The sequence below is a fragment of the Amphiura filiformis genome, chromosome 7 (assembly GCF_039555335.1).
Source record: "Amphiura filiformis chromosome 7, Afil_fr2py, whole genome shotgun sequence".
In the NCBI taxonomy this organism is placed as follows: Eukaryota; Metazoa; Echinodermata; class Ophiuroidea; order Amphilepidida; family Amphiuridae; genus Amphiura; species Amphiura filiformis.
The window spans coordinates 32,483,589-32,501,758 of NC_092634.1; the positions used below are offsets into that span (position 1 = coordinate 32,483,589).

General features: G+C 35.6%; 1 protein-coding gene across 1 annotated transcript in view; it reads right to left on the reverse strand.

Annotated features, from left to right (window-relative positions):
• LOC140157036 (rho guanine nucleotide exchange factor 10-like protein) overlaps positions 1 to 18,170 on the reverse strand; it is a 150,491-nt gene that overhangs the window by 31,076 nt on the left and 101,245 nt on the right. Inside the window, exons 7-9 of the mRNA XM_072180099.1 lie at positions 16,863 to 16,877; positions 12,632 to 12,737; positions 7,068 to 7,243 (exon numbers count right to left, since the gene is read on the reverse strand). Of these exons, the coding sequence (XP_072036200.1) occupies positions 7,068 to 7,243; positions 12,632 to 12,737; positions 16,863 to 16,877 (297 nt within the window). The remainder of the gene's footprint in view (positions 1 to 7,067; positions 7,244 to 12,631; positions 12,738 to 16,862; positions 16,878 to 18,170) is intronic.

An 18,170-nucleotide genomic window follows, 5' to 3' on the forward strand; every position in this document is an offset into this window, starting at 1 on the left:
CCTTCTGTGAAAGACTTAAACTAAATCTTCCACAGTGGGAATGTGGATTTGAAATGGACTATCCCATTACAGCATCAAACAAACCTCTCATGTGATAATCAACATCAATTTCTCCTGGCATTTAAACATTAAAGCCTATTTTATCATCTGATCAACATCAATCCCTAAAGCTCATCAGGGAAAGAGAGATAAAATCACGGATTTCGCTTCCGCAACATTTTTTCGTCCTCTTTGCAACTCATTACACGCCCACCGGCATATTCTGTCAACTCACTGTGTATGTTCCATTATGTATTCTGAATGTCTTGGCATTAAATGTGTGTTACGTGTGATTCTCTTCGAACCAATACAAAACAGCTCACTTTGTTTTTGATGTGATGAATGTTATGGATTATGCATCTTCTTTTTTTTCTCCATTTTTCAAAATGACACAGATTATGTGATATATCCTGGCCACAAAAACTGAACGCACTTAGCTAATGATGTTAGTAAGTTGAAGGCTTTATTTTAAAGGTGAGTGGTCTGATTGATGATAAGTCATCATCTATGAAGTTGGTTATTCCTTCATGTAATTTTACACAGAATTAGGGTTAGGGTTAGGGTTAGTTTAGGGTTAGGATTAGGGTTAGGATTAGGGTTATGATTAGGATTAGACTTAAGGTTAGGATTAGGGTTAGAGTTAGGATTAGCTTACACAAAATAATTACATGAAGGATCGACCATGAAGTTTGCCAAAACATTCTTATTCCAAGTTTAAATACTCCAGCGATTTTCTATCAGAAGCAAAAAAATATGTATCACAACAAGCTCTTGGCGTAGTACACCACCCTACTGAAACTTTTTTTGCTAAAAACATGTCCAAACAAACATCAATTTAAACAATTTATGGCATAAAATCAGCTACTTCCAAAACTCATTTTATTTCATGCCCTCAAACCATCAATTTCAATTATGTTGTTCACATCACACACATTTTTCCTTACATCAAAAATCTATTACCAAAGGGATATTCAAGTTAAAATCCATACACCCCCTGGCAGACATACACCGGGGGTGTAACCTACAGAGAAATCATGCAGGGTTGCCATTAAATTTCACCTTAAATCGCAGGTCAAATAGTCGAAAAGTAACCAAATTTTCTCATAACCCTTAATTTCTGTGGGACAGGAAACTATCAGAAGTCGTGACGGCCAATGTTGAAAAGTCACTAAATTTTTGTCTTGACAATTGAATACCTGAGTGGAAGAAAGGCCCAACTCCAATTTTTTACAAAAATGAATTAGACCCAACATTTTATTGCCAGCAGACTGATCTTCCTTATGTGTGAAAGTTGAGAAATCCACTCTCTAAATAGTCTTTCACGTACACTCAATCATGGTTTTCATGGAAGAAAGGCCCAACTCCATGGAGTTGGGTCCTTCTTCCACAAATATAGGGTTAAAGAGGAATTTTGTTCATCCATGAAATCTGCTTTTCACTACAATAAATTTTTTGCCAACATATTATTGAGTTCTACTTGTACAATTAATGGTGATTACGTAATTTCTGTTGCTATTTTTAACACAGAACTGGCACTTGCAGTATCTTAGTGGAAGAAGGGCCCAACTCCAACTCGTATTAAGACCTGTACCGCTGCCATAGAAACATCAAATATAATTTCGAATGTATGTACTACTATTGTATTTTCATGTATTAAAGGTCCCCTGAAAACGTTCTGTCTATAAAACTTTTCCAAATATTTCCAAATATTAAGTTTTTTCTTAATATCTCAAAAACAGTTTTGATGGAGTTGGGCCCTTCTTCCACTCAGGTATTCAATTGGTTTCTATGGGACAGGAAATCGTTAAGAGCCACAAGAAAAATTTTCAAAAGTCGTCCAATTAGGCTACCAAATCGTGGGTTTGGCAACACTCAACCAACCTACAGGGTTCTCTGCAGAATAGATGTAGGACATAAAATTATGCTACAGGCCAATTGTGTTCTATGTAAAATGTCAAGCAGTCATGCAAATGATCCACTTGTCTCGCAAAAATCAATTTTATTTTGTCTTTATTCAATATTCCTGCTCATTTTGGAGACTACAAGATTCTAGAAAATGTCATGGAGACCTTCAGTTCGAGAGATGTGATAATTTGAAGACTTTAACACAAACAAATACAAAGATTTTGAAACATTTCTTTTGAGGTTATCTCAAAATCAATTTGGTGATTACAAAATTATATAAGCAGTTTGTATGTGTAGCAGTTTGTACTCATTTGAGGTCATTTTGCAAGTCAATGTCAAATATGGTCATGAAATTTGAAATTTTTTTATTTTTAATTAATTTAGATTTTTTGTTGATACTTTGCATCTGACTGCATTGACTTGATCACTACATTTTACAATTATCCTTCCCCGAATTTGCAGACTATACGTCGTTAGGCAGGAAAAACCTCATGTGTCTTTGGCCCCTGAACATGTTTATAGCAAAACTTCCTATGTAACCTGTTGGCAGTTTTGCTTTAAACATGTTCAGAGGCTAAAGACACATGGGAGGTTTTTCCTGCCCAACTACGAAAGAAGAACCACTGCCCCAATACTATATTTGTTTATACCCTATCTATATATAAATATCAAATATGGACATGAATATACAAAATCCTGGTAATTTTAAAGGCAACAATTAATTTTTTTTTTTTCATAAAAAATTCTGCGACCTGTTGACTGCTCATGTCATATGCAAATGTAGTCTGCAATGGGTTAAAGCGCCAACAAGCACACAATAAGGAAATGTACCAAAATATATTTTGTGATTCCCCAAATTTGCAGACTATATCCAAGAAGAACCACTACCCAATTTCTTTATACTCTAGATCCATCTATGGTCAAATATCAAATATGGTCACGAATATGCAAAATCCTGACAATTTTAAAGAAAAATTTAAAAATTTTTTTGTATTTTTTATGAAATTTTTTGGACCTGTTGACTGCTCGCATCATCTGCTAATGTTGTCTGCAATGGGTTAATGCCCCAAGCACATGATAAGGAAATGTACCAAAATATATTTGGTGACTCACACAGAAAAATGTGCTTGGAGCTAGTATTTTGATGCGATGTTCATGTCGGAATGTGACGTCGCATTTCCCAGGCGACATTGCCCCGCTTTCTTCACATCACATTTTTTTTATCTCTTATCACTCCGTACTGTTAGATGAAATTCACCCTATTCAATGTGTCGTATGAGCAAGCATGTTCTCGCTTATGTAAGTAATTCTGATGTTGTAGTAAATTGAAATTATCAGCCAGAGCTGAACAATCTCTCAAATACTTTGTGGCAAATGTTTGTATGCCTGGAGCTGAACAAATACTTGAAACGTTGTTGAAACTAATATCGCTGAAATATTATTCATTTTAACCATTTGATTCCACCTACACATATACCGCAGATATTTTCTTTTTTCATAGTTACTATTAATTTTGTCTAGTGCTTTTGTCCTGTACAGAGGAGTTGAAAGTGAGATGCGTACTCCAGCCTGCAAACACATGCATAAAAACCTTTACCTTTAGCTGTATATAGACATACTTATTTATTTCAATGTTACTGCTTAGGCAGGAGAAGGGTACCCATATACATATAGGAATGCTAAATCTTTTAAAGGGCTCCCAGTGAACAAACCAAGATGGATTGTGAAAGCCAGGGGTAATTGTCCTACTCTTTTCGAAACTGACTGCGGGATACATATACAGGTATGGCTCTCTGTACATGGGAGTGACAGTGCTGTTAGAATGAGGTATTCCAGTTAACATCCATTATGATACACCCCCTATGGAAGACATGACCTTAATCTCCCACACAAGGAGTGTAGATTTGAACTCCCTCATTCAAGTAACCCCATTTGAAATTCATTCTCCCTGTGTGGAAGATTAAGGCCATGTCTTATATAGGGGTGTATGGATTTCAACTGGAATAGCCCAATGAGGTGAGATTAAGAAAGAGTGAGAAGGAGAAAGAGGAGACAGATCGAGAGAAAAGAGTGAGTAAAGATGTAGTTAAGAGAAGAATGTGCGAAGATGTGATGAACAAGACAGGTGAAAGATGTGAGGAGCACAGACAGACACACAGACAGCACAGACAGAGGAGCAATGGACAGAAAGGAAAGAAAACAAACACCAGAATGCACCAACACTAAAAGTAGATGAAAAAGAGGCACAAATATAGAAAGTATAGCCGGGAATGATACAAACACACAATCACTAAAGCACACCTCATGGCTATATATCTTACAAAGCACTTAAATGTATCACATGCCCACTACAGGACATACAGAGTGCATTCAGATCGGCTCATGAGTCTATCCGACACCCAATTTCCTCACAATTTTTTCACATCCCAAAGCCCACCTCTTTCCCATACTTTTGCCTGCATGCTGACAATATCAATTGTTGTTGTATATAAATGCTACATGTATGCAGCGAATTGATGCTTTATCACTAGGATCCACAACATGCTCATCTATCAAGGCACAGTTCTTTAACCCAATACATTTGCACATTCATTGAATGACCGTTGAAAATTTGGGTACAAAAACTCATACTCTGCAACTTGAGGTCAAATTTTGCACTATGATTATTTAATTGAGGTTATTGAACTATGCCATTTGGATGAGGCCATTGTGGTCCATGCTATATTATCCTGCCCTGATGTAGACGTGTAACCATACACAAGTACGTGTTTGTCCCGCAAGGTGTGAATGAGTGCGTCTGTGTTGTAACTGACACCTTGTCTTTATGCGTAGTCATCATGCGATGTTTCACATTGTGCTCAATATGATGAGGTAACTGAGCATAAGGTTATACGGTATAAATGCTGCTTTAATTTAGAGTATAGTATTTTGTTTTTGCTGTTAATAATATATTGGGTTTTATTTTGCCTCAGTAACATATAGATGTATATGGGGTGTGTCCATACGCGTAGATCCCGGGGGATGGGGGGATAAATCCCCCCAATATTTTGCCAGGGGGTAATGCCTGTTTGTGGGTTTCTGAACCAAACTAACCTCATATTTGGCCTTTTTTTTGGTGCAATTTTTGCATGCTTCGTCTTTTTTCCTCTTCCTCTTTTGCACCATATTTAATCAGTTTAGCTTCACTATGGCAAAAATCAGCAAAAAAAATGTCCTCGGTTTGGCGATTAAAAAGCAACACACACCGTCTGCATTTGCATAGCAAACACATGGGAGTGGGGTGGGGTGGAGTGTGTAGGTGCATGTTATGAGTGTATCCATGCATATAGGGGTGCGTGGGTGTTTGCCAGCAAACAAGGACACACACTCACACTTCACATTTAAACCGTGGAGCGCTTTGCAATGGGGGACTGTCCTTGGTTCAAGGTCTGCAAACGACCGCAAGTGCATATCTATGTCCTCTATTGTACATGAGATATAACGTCCCCAGTTGCAAAGTAAAATTTCATACACACAAAAATACAGTGGCAGAAAACGTGCTCGGTATGTTGATTGAGTACGGATTCAGTCTACCATGTTTGCATAGTGTGCATATGCTCATTTTCATGCTTACTTTGATTTGCAAATCAAACATTTTTTGCAGACAGATTTTCACAGAGACTGATCTTCCCTCACATGCAATATACTTGAATTACAACTCAGACAGAGCTTAACCCTAAAGAGAACTGGGAATGCTGCAAACACAATGCAGCATCATATCCACTGTCTTTCTTCAAACACTTTCTTCATACGCCCAAATATTGAGTTTTTCTCCTGGTAGGACACCACAGCATTCCCCTAGTCACCTCAACCCACTTTATATAGTTCAATTCAATACACTTTGTGAGCACACATATTAACAAGGGAAATTTCGTCTCTATTTTCGAGAACGCTTGCGCTCGAAATATGGCAGCAATATCCGCACATTGGATTTGCACCTGTCGTGAGGTAGTCTGAACAATTGAGGAAAAAAGACAACACAATCTAGGCTAGCATTTCCTGAATGATGACTGTTATTTATAAATGACATATGATGAACCATATGGTAAAACCATGGTGTGCTTAAGATGCAATTCAATATAGGCGCTTCTTATGAACTGTGTTATACCAATTTATAGTAGATAATTTCTGTAGGGAATATGGGTATTGGAGTGCAGAAGTTGGAGGAACCATAATTTGCGTAATTGTCAATGGATGTTTGTTCATTAACTTGGAAGTACAGCTGCTTAAAATTAATGATTGAACTGTTTTTGACCTACTTTAAAAAACTATAAAATGAAATGGTAACATTTTTCTTCCATTTACAGAATGCTTTGAAAGGACAAAGTACAAATCACATTAAAAAGAGGAAGTGCATATGGCAGCTTGCCTGTTTATGTGTGGGGTGTGCATGCAGCTGTGTGTGATTGTGTCTCGGAAGTGTAGCATCATGCACGGGGGCATGTGCCCCCAATCGATCTGGAAATTTAGAAAATCCCATAGGAAAATTGCTGAAAAACGGCATGTGTCCCCTCCAATCTAACCCGGTGCCCCCAATCATGGTCGGTGCCCCCTATATGAAGACCCATGAAATATGCCACTGTTGTGTCTTCCTGTATGCAGGGGGGGGGGGTGTGTTTGTGTGCATTATGTGAACTAATTATGGATAATTTCTTGATCAAATTTCTTGGGCCAAATTTCATAATAAATCAGATATTCCACTTAGTATTGTCAAAATTTCCTGACAAACTTGGACAAATCCTGAAAATACAATTTTCCCTATTCTTTTGCACAGAAAAGGTAGAGCAAAAATGTCCTGAAAAGGGTTTTTTTTTTCTAAAATTTAATGAAATCAGGAAATTTTCTGAAAAGTGACATTTCTGATAAATGGTCAAATTGGACTGAAAAACAATTTGTTCTTCTTAGAAGAAAAATTACCAATTCTGGCAAGTGACATGCCTTGAAACAATTGCATGCCTCTACTTTGGCAGGAACACTGATTACCATATTTTGTAAAAGTTTTTTTTCTTAATTACTCCACATAAAGCGAGTACTCATTAACAACCCCAACAAACCACACTATTCTACACAAGACAATTATGTACCTGAACCAGTCTCTGCAGCGACACCATGTAGGACTTCTCACTATCGATAATAGCCTGTACTACATGCCTTCTGGCTATCTGCTCAGCAGTCAGTGTGCCAGGCGGAGGTGGTAGAGTTGGTGGTGGATGCTTTTGATGGCTAAACTTGACATCGATGAAGTGTAGGTCATCTTTTTCTGGAATGAAAATGAGAGGAAAATTTGAACAATTTATCAAACTTTGTTTTAAAAGTACATCACATTTTAACATCATTTACTTTTCTTAAAATTAATAGAACTAAATGGGAAAATTCATGTATATAGGTGATACAACCAACACAAAGAGTGTGGTCAGTATATTTCTATTCACTGTAGAAGTAGTGATGTAACATAGCAATGGGTTTTCACTATTTTTGAATGTATTGCCCCAACTATAAGCAGGATGCACTCATGCACTCATCACCTGTGTATGTCTGCAATCATAGATTGAAGACCGCTCTTTACAATACCGCTCTTTACAAAGACACTAATCTTACAGGTGCAAGTGATCAGCAAAATGTGAACATTCAATAGATCCAGGTTCAGGTCTTTATCCCTGTTCTTTGAAAATCTATGTTCAATGCAGTAGAACAGCATAACATCTAGTGCAGGGCAATACATTCAAAGATAGTGTAAAACCTATTTCTATGGTAATTAATCCTGTTACATTACTAATTCTAAGCCGAATTGAGACCCAAATTGTAGAATAACGTATTTGACCTAATTAGTGCCCTTCCCAAATTAGCCCTCCTTGCGACCTTTTCAGTGCACTTTTAGCATCAAACGGTGAATTACAGACTAGTCAAATCACAGCAAAATTATCATGACATTGATAATGGCAATAGCTGCGACATCTGTTCAATAGACATTAATTATTTTTATTTTCCTGAATTACAACATTGTTCTGCATGATAAATGTCTAAATTTAATTTTCAAAATGTGGTAATTACTACGCACTCCTTCAAATGACGTCCTTTAAGCTCAAAAGCCCTAATTCTGTTGAATACATAAACCATAATATTGTTGGGAAAGTACTCCAGTCCCCACTTTTCCCATATCAATTTGAATAAGCCAGGAAAATGTATCTCGCAGCTAGTTTAGAAAAAGAGAAAGGTCTTAACCGATGACTGTTCCCAACCCATCCCGGTGCTTCAATGGAGGCTTTCTTGGGTTATCCAGGGTTGTCAAACCCGAGCAAATCCAATCAAATAAAAGAAAATCACCCAATTTCAGTCTATCTTTTATATATATAATATAAAATTAGCCTATTGTCAAGACTTCATTTTGGGATTAGACAGCTTCAGTCCATAAGCTGTATATTCGCTGTCGTAGTGTACGTTAGTAGCCATTGGTTACTGCTCCAAGCCTGGGCTCATACACCTGTTCCGAATTTTGATATGCCATATGCTTTGTGTTGTGATCATTTCGATCAGTGGTTCGTAACAAAGAAAGCGTGAGCCAGTTGACCTAGCAACGGTCATATTCTAATGTGCACTACTACGACAGCGAATAATCCCTGTCTTGACACTAGTACGCATACATGATAATAATACCCAAATTTTTCCCCTTATCTTAAGTGCATATATAACAATAATACCTGGTAAAACACATTCACATTATATGTGACAAGTCTTTGACCTCTGTTCACAATATATACCTAAGTATAACTTTTAGAGGAAAAAGAACAATAACAGGCCATCAATCACTCCCAGGAAGTGCTTTTCAATTTGAAATGTAAAATATAAACATGATAATTATTGAAAGAAATACCAGGTGTTTTGTTGTAACGTGGTAGCAATTTACACAAATGTATTAAACATGAATCACAAGTTTAACAAACAAATAATTTTGCTCATTATTAGAACCATGTTAGAGCGCCACCACACAGAGAAAGGTGGTACCACTTAATATAATGGCTCCATTAGGTTCTATAGTAATACTGTGAGGAAAATCAATTTACAGCAACCCAAATTGACATTCAATGGGCCCACTTGAGTGTCCAATTTTAGGCCCCCCCACTAAATGTCCCTATGTTGAACGCATAGTAGAAAGTTTGATATTGGTAATTTGGATATATTCATTAATGATATTATTTAAGAGAATTAGCGAATGGGAAAGGTTGTTTGATTGCATTTTTGGTTCATGTGAACTCTGTTTTAGCTCTCTGAACAGTTTTGGTGACGCTGATGTACTGGAGTGCTGAGTAGGAGGACGTTGAAGTTTCATGTGGCAAATAACATGAAAATAAACTTATTATTTCTCCATTTTGATTTGAAATATTAAGTCAACTTATATTCATGGAGTTTCTTTGATTATTCAAGAGCAGAATGATACCATGATTGTGAAAATGGGTGCAGCAGTTTTTCTGAAATCATTTCATTTCGAAAGTCTTATCGACACCATGATGAACCAGTTTTGCATAGCAAAGTATGATTGTGTACAGTAAATAGTTTTAAGCGTACTTCATTATCATGATTATCAAGCTACATGCTTGCAGAAAGCAAAACTATGACAAATACAAGTTAGTTGTACTTTTGTTTTCTGTATATAACTGATTTTAGCACGAAATAAGCGTAAAAAGTTAGTGTCAAACATTGTCAGAGGTAGGTGTTGACTAAATGCTGTGTTTAATTGTGTTGATTGATTTATGGATTGACTTGTGTAGCATGTACATATGTACCAGAGAAGATAACAAAGAGGAGGTTGATCCAGCTATCCTCAAACAAAATATGTGTGAGACGGCTCATTCAAAGTAAATGATGATCACCCTATTTAGCCGCTTATACAATAGAATACCACAATGGGGTTTGAACCTGGGATGGGTGTGATACACAAGTTGCAGCTAACTGATTTTAGGGATAGGTCAGTGCGTGCTTGTCGTCATGCCATGCATACCATGCATGCAGACCCTGTCATCTAGTCAGATTTCAGATAAAATATGACTGAAGTTCCATGGCAAATTATAATTTTTGCTGCTAGTTGCCACTTTCAGCCTCTATTATTTATGATAGAGAATGTTTTCAATTATCAGAATATCTTTACTAGGTTTGCAGGAAATGACAGGAACATACATTAAAAAAATAAAATGGAAATAATCAACAATCATCACCTCTGTAAAAAATCCTAAAATGTCTTCTTTAGAAATTTATATATTTACAAAAAAGGGCGGATTTGGTGGGATATTTTACAACACTCGATTTCTTTCTTGTATTATCCACATGTGGTATCCCATCCAAGCAGCAGGTCCTTAACACACGCGTTTCATAATTTTGAACAAATTCTCTATAGAAACATTGGAAATAGGCCTATTTCCAATTCTGAAATGAAAATCGGTCAACCATGGGCGATCACACACATAACATCATAGGATATTTCAGGTGGATGTCTAACTACTTGAGAATAAAGGACTATGAATAGATGCGACAGGATTACCTCCCGGATTACCTACGGGATTATCTCAAGTATATAATTCCGTTATCTTCTCTGCATATCCATGCACAACACACACAGTGGTCATGTATTGATTAGTTGCTTCAATGCTCATGTAACAATTTTGAGGTCAATGTTTATTCACAGACACGTTGCTGCTTTATACATGTAGTACTAGTAGGCCATGACCCTACATGAATTTTATGAGACATTTCTAATTAGGCCTACTTTAAATTTTATATTTTAAAACTAGTTATTGATTTATTTGCATTGAACTACCCACAACTTGCTTGCATTATTATTCTTTTTTTCTTGTTCTTGTTCTTGTTCTTGTTCTTGTTCTTGTTGTTCTTGTTCTTGTTCTTGTTCTTGTTCTTGTTCTTGTTCTTGTTCTTGTTCTTGTTCTTGTTCTTGTTCTTATTCTTATTCTTATTCTTATTGCATTATGAATTATTATCACATGTAAAATTTATTGATTGACTGTATTGGCTGTAGACAAGTTTTTTAAAATTGATTTAACACAATGTGTTACACAGAGAAGGCGTAAAAAGTGATACATTGTAAATATTCTGTATTTTTGTGTTTAAATATATATATAATACATGTATATTTTTTTAAAGATTAGTAATAATAAACAATGTTTTTGTTGGTGCTTTGAGTAAAAATGCCATTGTTTCTTTTGTCTTTCATTTTGTGTCAGATGAAACATCATAGGCCTTGTTTTTACCCATATAATTATTTGACATAAGCTGTGATAAATGCAGAAATTAAAAATGTAGAAAATGCTTTCTTACTCATGAGATTTTCATTATTCATATATTTATTTTAATCAAAATAAAAATAATATGAGAAAGTGCAAAGAAAGGAAATAACTGAGGGTAGCAAAACTATCATGCAGCAATAGAGGCCTTGCATGTGACGTATCATCCCGTAAATATGGCGGACTACTCAAATGCATTCAACAAAAGCATGATTGCAATCTACCGTGACAGTTCGTCTCGCTCATATAACCCCCTGCACTACGATCGAATAGGTTGATGACAACATTTGATTGAATGGACTGCACTCCGCCATAACTACGGTGAAGGACACCAGTTCAAATCCTTTGTTTGGAGCCAATCGATAAAAGAATGCAGGGCCTCTATATAGGTCTGTGAAAAGTTAATAAAGCAATATTATGGACATCTTGTGTGTTTGCTAGTGTAAAAATCAATATTGATCTTTCCACATTCTATTGTTATCAAGTTCAGTGTACCGGATAAATTATTGATCACAAAAAGTTTTTATTGACAACATAGTAAGCATGACTTCAGAACTGGCAACTTAGCAACAAGTTGTTTCACAGTCAAGTGAGCATTATGCAAATGTGGCTTCCTAGTCTTCAATGTAGGTGTCAATCATATGTGTGTAGTGAGGCGTGGGTGAAGATAGGCCAAATAAAATGAACACTCCTAAAACTTGTGGAATGCGCTGTTTTTTCAATACCCCAGCTGCATCTATCTCTTTATACTACTAAGCTAATGCATCATGTAGTATGTTAACCTATACGCATTGATTGCATTTTTTATAGTTTGACTGAAATGTGCACTTTTGCAAATTTTATATTATTCACATTATTTTGTTAATGTAAATTCAAATAATTTTAAGCTAGTGAGGATCTGATTCATGCAGGGTTTGGAAGTGGATGTATTCAATGCCCGGTTCATTTCCAAGGAAAATGAGCTAAATTTCCCACAAAAATTGTGACATTTCTCAAAAATTCTACCATAATAAAGCAACATTTCTTTCTAAATGCAATTTTTTTAATTTTTTAGAGGAGCTTCCTGGATTAGAATATTCCAGTCCATACACCCCTATGGAAGACATGACCTTAATCTCACACACAGGGAGTAAGAATTTCAAATGGGGCTACCTGAATGGGTGACTCCATTTGAAGTCTTCAAGGGGGGCAAGGCAAATTTCCAGGGGGCAAACTTTGACAAAGATGGGCTAAAAATGACAAAAAAGCCTCCCACTGGGGGGGGCAAGGAGCCCCACGGGAGCAAGACTTCCCACATGGGGGAACCTGCCCCCTTGAGCCCCCCCTGGCAATGCCACTGCCAGTGACCTCTTACTTACCCTCATCAGCTTCTTCCTGTTCGGACTCTTTCGCATCCGGCATTGTCCTCCACCCAAATAAGGACCGAACTTTGTCCATACCTCGACTCTTGCCAAAGCCTTTGACCTGCAGTGACCAATGCAATACATAAGTGTTATAAATCAAATTTACAGGTTGTCGTCAAAACTAAAAAATACAAAACTTTTAGTCATATTGACACCTTTCATGTAAAACTTTTACTTTTTCCAACATCTCCGAGTAGTTTTATATCGCTGCTGGGCAGGAAAAACCTGTGTGCTTTTTTAGCCCCTGAACATGTTGAAAACCAAACTGCCAACAGGTTACATGAGTTTTTGCTTTAAGGTAGGAAACTCGGTTCCCACACGTCGGCAAGGAAAAAATTATAAAAAATATTCCGCCTCCTTGTGTACACCTCTTGATTTTTATGAGTAAACTACACACCCCAATGCTTGAAACCACAAAATATTTGAGTTGCTAATTTGCATTAATTAATGAATATCAATTAATTAGTTCAACCTTAATTTTACGACTAATAATTATTGCTAGCAAAAACTTGAACTCTGATTCCAACTTTTACTATCGGAAAAATTGTAAATAAATATTATCTAAAATCTCTCGCCAGCTTTTTCGCCTAAGTCCATTAATTACGTAATAGCATGTGTTTCTAGTCTGTGAAAATATTGATGTCGTTAAAAATTTATTTCTGCTTAAAGAAGCTGAAAAGTAACAAAAGCTGGCGAGAGAATTTAGGTAATTTTGTTGTGTTTAAAAAAAAATTTAAAAAAAATGTCTACATTAAGTCAATTTTTGTGACAATAATTCTGAAAATCCCTATTTTAGGCATTTTTACAGAAAACACTTTTGAGTGTGTAAGTGTCCAAATATTACGTAGCAGATGGCAAATTTCATTCATAAAGAAAGATCTATTTACAACAATCAATCTTTGCTACTTCAAAAGTCTCTGACCAAACACTAATACTTTCACTGGGTGGGAAAACACTATTTAGATAAATCCTTCAAAAGGTAAACAAAACTTTTTTCCACTAAACAGGGAGTCTTGTTGTCGTAATTTTGCTGGCTGCCGTGGTCTTTTTTTGCTTGCTCATGAGGTGTGTTAACAGTGTTATCGCAATTGGAAAAAAAAATTTTAGGCGATGCCCGGCGCTGCATGGGCTCCTTTGGTTGTAGTTTGTACAGTGTTTAATGGAACAGGTCCATGGCGAAATCATGAAATTTACCCGACACGTAAAACCCAATAATAATGGTTCAGTTTCAGAAACATGCATATCTACACTTTATTTATGACTTTGAGGTATTGGATATTTACCAAATTGACTGGTAAGTTAATTGTGCACGAAAACTAGTGAAAACCTGGGAGCCAAAATAGCTCCGTATAAGCGATGTACGTGTGTGTATGAGTGTAGCGAATGCTCGCAGCTGAATTCGGTTGCAAATTCAAGAGCCCGGGAGCCGCTGCACGCAGTGTGTTGAATTTTGTCGCTCGCTAAATGTTATAAAGCACTGAGAATTTCATATATTCTTACTGTACAACTCATAGCATTCTAAAATTTCCCAGAAAAATCAGACAAAATGTTCAATGAAACAATGCTACATAATGTTATTATTTTATTCATACATGCATGATACTATTGTGATTTGTGCAATATCAATGAGACGGCTAAGTTAGTGAAAATTGACATTTCGTTTTTTTTTTTTTCTGAACGATTTAAATGATGCCCCGATCTGTAATTTGGGGAAGATATTTATTACAGGATAGGGTACAATTAAGGAAATTTTGAGGGGATTCGGTGCATGACACGATAGCCGACGATCCGATCTTAAACATATGGATTTCTTGTGTTCATATAAGCATCAAGTTACTCTGCAAGGCTGAATGCACAAAATTTGTGTAGTGAGAGATAGGCCGTAATGAGCAATTTTTTCTTCCAACGATCAGCGCTGGAGTTATAAGTAACATATTCAGCTTACAGAAACAGCTTTAGAAAGCTTAGATTTTGCTTTAAATTATCATATATAAATCATATTTTTATTAAATAAATTAAAACCGTAAAATGAGTGATGAACAAAGTATAACAGAGCAGGATGATGACATTTCACACTGCTATTTTGAGAATTTTCATCTAAATTTGCACTACGTAGTTTACCAAGCATCATAACTTCGCAACCACACAAGCTACGAAAATTACAGAAAGTCCACTGATAACCTTGTCTTGTGCTGAACAATTCTATATTAAATTTGTGTTGATTGGCTAAAATTTACTACCGTATTTTCCAACTTCCAATCAGCACCTCTGTTTCATTTTCACCCAGATATTGAGTTGCCGACTTCCAAAAATTTCCATTGAACTGTACACAAAGTAGCTCCAATTTCAGAGACTTCCGGTGCAGTTTAAGCGCTTGTTTTATTGAGATATTTTACCTCTAATGATAAATAAAATACATAATCATAGACAACAGGTATTCAGAAAAATATTCTGTAATTTTCTTGGCAATAGCTCACATAAAACATAAGGAAATAATGGAATTTAAAACTTTTCGGCAGTTTTTCATCTGCACAAAATGTGTGTGCATGCATGGTAGGGAAGGACAATAGAAATTACACTAACATATAAGTACTTGTGCAAACAAGATAAAAATCAATAGCTGCATAAGACTGTTAGGTTCTATTTAACTGTCTGTGTTAGGTGGACAATAATGGCTCAAGAAATTCATATGCATGTTCAAGGGCCAATGACACAGGAGGTTTTTCCTGCCCAACGACAAAATATTCATACATCAGACAGGAGAAACACAGCATATGAATAATAATGATTCAAAAAGCACATAGGCAGTAATCCAGTCAGATATATACATGCTATTCCAGCTGAAATCTGTACACCCCTATGGAAGACATGACCTCAATCTTCCACACAGGGGATGTAGACTTCAAATGGGGGTACCTGAATGGGGACTTAATTTGAAATCTACACCATCTGTGTGGGAGATTAAGATCATGTCTTCCATAGGGGGTGTATGAATTTCAACTGGCATAGCCCAATTTGATGTTGTGACGATACTTGCCATGTTTTGACAACAAACTCTTCGTTTGCTTCCCAAAACATAAGCATACATGTGTGAACTGACAGTTACAGTTTTGAAGATCTTATGTCATAGACATACATTATGACAACATACTTCCATGAATGTTAATTTAACTTACTTTAAAGAGAACATTCGAAAACATATGGAGGAATATGTGTGTAGTGGCAATGTTGATGATGATATTGTCAAGATTTATGTCACATAGTTTACACTTTTTCATACGTCACACAGATTATAGTTTCAGTTTCACTAAACATCAAGAACTTACTGGTTAAAACAAGTGGTTTAATTAATGAACATAATCATTAACTTTTATATATCAATATCAAACTGATTACAGTGTTATTTATCAAACGCCTATATTTAGAAAATCATTCCACCAGGATATTTTCTTCTTTCATGTTCCAATTCATGTTCTATTTTATTTAATTTTTAAAAAAATTTAATTTATTTAACTAACACATTGGTCAAATTATCAAAGATGTATATCAAAATACCAAAAAATGTACATTGATACTATAATCAGAGTCAGAGTTAAAGATACTATTTTGCGTTTCGCGGTCAACTCCCCACAGCCTGTGATTGGTAGTAGCATGTAAAAAAAGGCTAATTCATCTGGTGCCTTATTGGTGAAAAGAATTACAGAAAATAGCTAACGATGTTGGTACTTTTACAAAGGCCACTTTTCTAGGTATTGTTGACATGGTGCTTCAGGAAAGAAAGTTTCCTATTACCGGTATCAAGACCTAAATTTTGAGATAATTTGTATGTTTCAAAGTGCAAAATTAACAACAGGGCATGCTGTGTTATCGCTGCGTTCAGAAATTTCAAGAGGTTGACAGGTGACGTCATAGGTGAACTAGTATCTTTATCTCAGGCTCCCGATTTTAGTACTGCTTTAACACACTATAATCTGTCTAGTCTGAAGTTGGTAGTAACACCATGTTGGATTTGGCTGTGGCAGATTCGAATTGCGTGGGTGCTAACTTAATCTTGTGGGGTGTATACACACACACAGTCGTAGCGCGATTTGTCCATACGCTGGAGACGCAACTGCATAAACGCACTTATTCGAAACTTGAGACGAGACAGACTATAACATTCATACACAGGTCAAAGGTCACTTACCCATTCTCGATATGACTGCCGTGAGGTAACATGGAGCAAAGCAAGCAGAAAGCATCATGGGAAAAAAGCAGATGATATGAAAAAAATGTGAATATAATGTCTCCAGCAAAAATATTTACACATTTAATGACTGTACAGTGTACATGGCTAATAAAGCTTGACAAAAATTATTTCTTCTTTGAATTCATAGTTTATTTTTTAATGATCTGGTTATTTTCAAACTTATAAGCCCTATTCCTTAATTTCCACTGATCAAGAATAGCTACTAGGTGCACAACTTCTGATAATATTGTAAATGGTCTGCACATACAGACATGCCATCATAGTGTATTCACAATACTAAATCATATTCATTCAAAATTATAATTGTATACATAACATAATCCAAAACATGGGCACCATGTTTGTTTTTGAAAGTATGCCTGTGATATTAGAAGAGAAAGTTTGCTGCATCTTTAATTGGCAGAAGTTAAAACTATTCCCTTTTTTTGTTATTGTTGTTTTATTGTTATACTCAATAGATTTCCATATCAACAAAAAATTCAAGAAAACTGATTGATGTTCAACAGGCAACAATAGAATTAATACTAGAACAACATTTTAAGAAAATATATTTCTTAGTAAAATTTTCTGAAAAGTAAGGTTAGTACAGTTTTTAAACATTTAAGTTGCAATCATATACTTTTCATATTTAGTACTTTAAAATTGCATGCAACATGCTAAAAGAATTTTAATCAAAATTGTTATATATGTCGTCGTCTGCATCACATACTGTCATATCTCAAAAGGCTGCCTTGCGTGATTTTGTTATTGTTGATGTATTTCACATTGTTATTGTATATCTAAGCATGCTTCTTTCTTTTGTTAATTGACATGAGATTGTAATTTAGTGGTAATACCTTGAAATTAATATATAAAGTTAATTTCAGTGTATCTCATCACAATAAGATGACACTTATAAAAAAAGATCACACAAGGCAGCCTTTTGAGATACAACAGTATGTGATGCAGATGATGACGTTAACTTTGATACAAAATATGCTGATAAAAGAAGAGAACTGAAATGTTGATTTAAGTTAACCACAATGCCATTATGTTTGCATGCAAGAGAAAAATTTATAATTGATTTAAAGCCATAATGTACAATTTCCGTCAAAAATTATAAAAAAAATTAACCAATTACGTATTATAAAGATCATACATTATGGCTTTAAAATGAGTTTAAATGACAGAGAATTTTCACTTCTCTTCACACAACATGAATGATATTATAAGACATGGATTGATTATCTATTGTTTAACCCATGG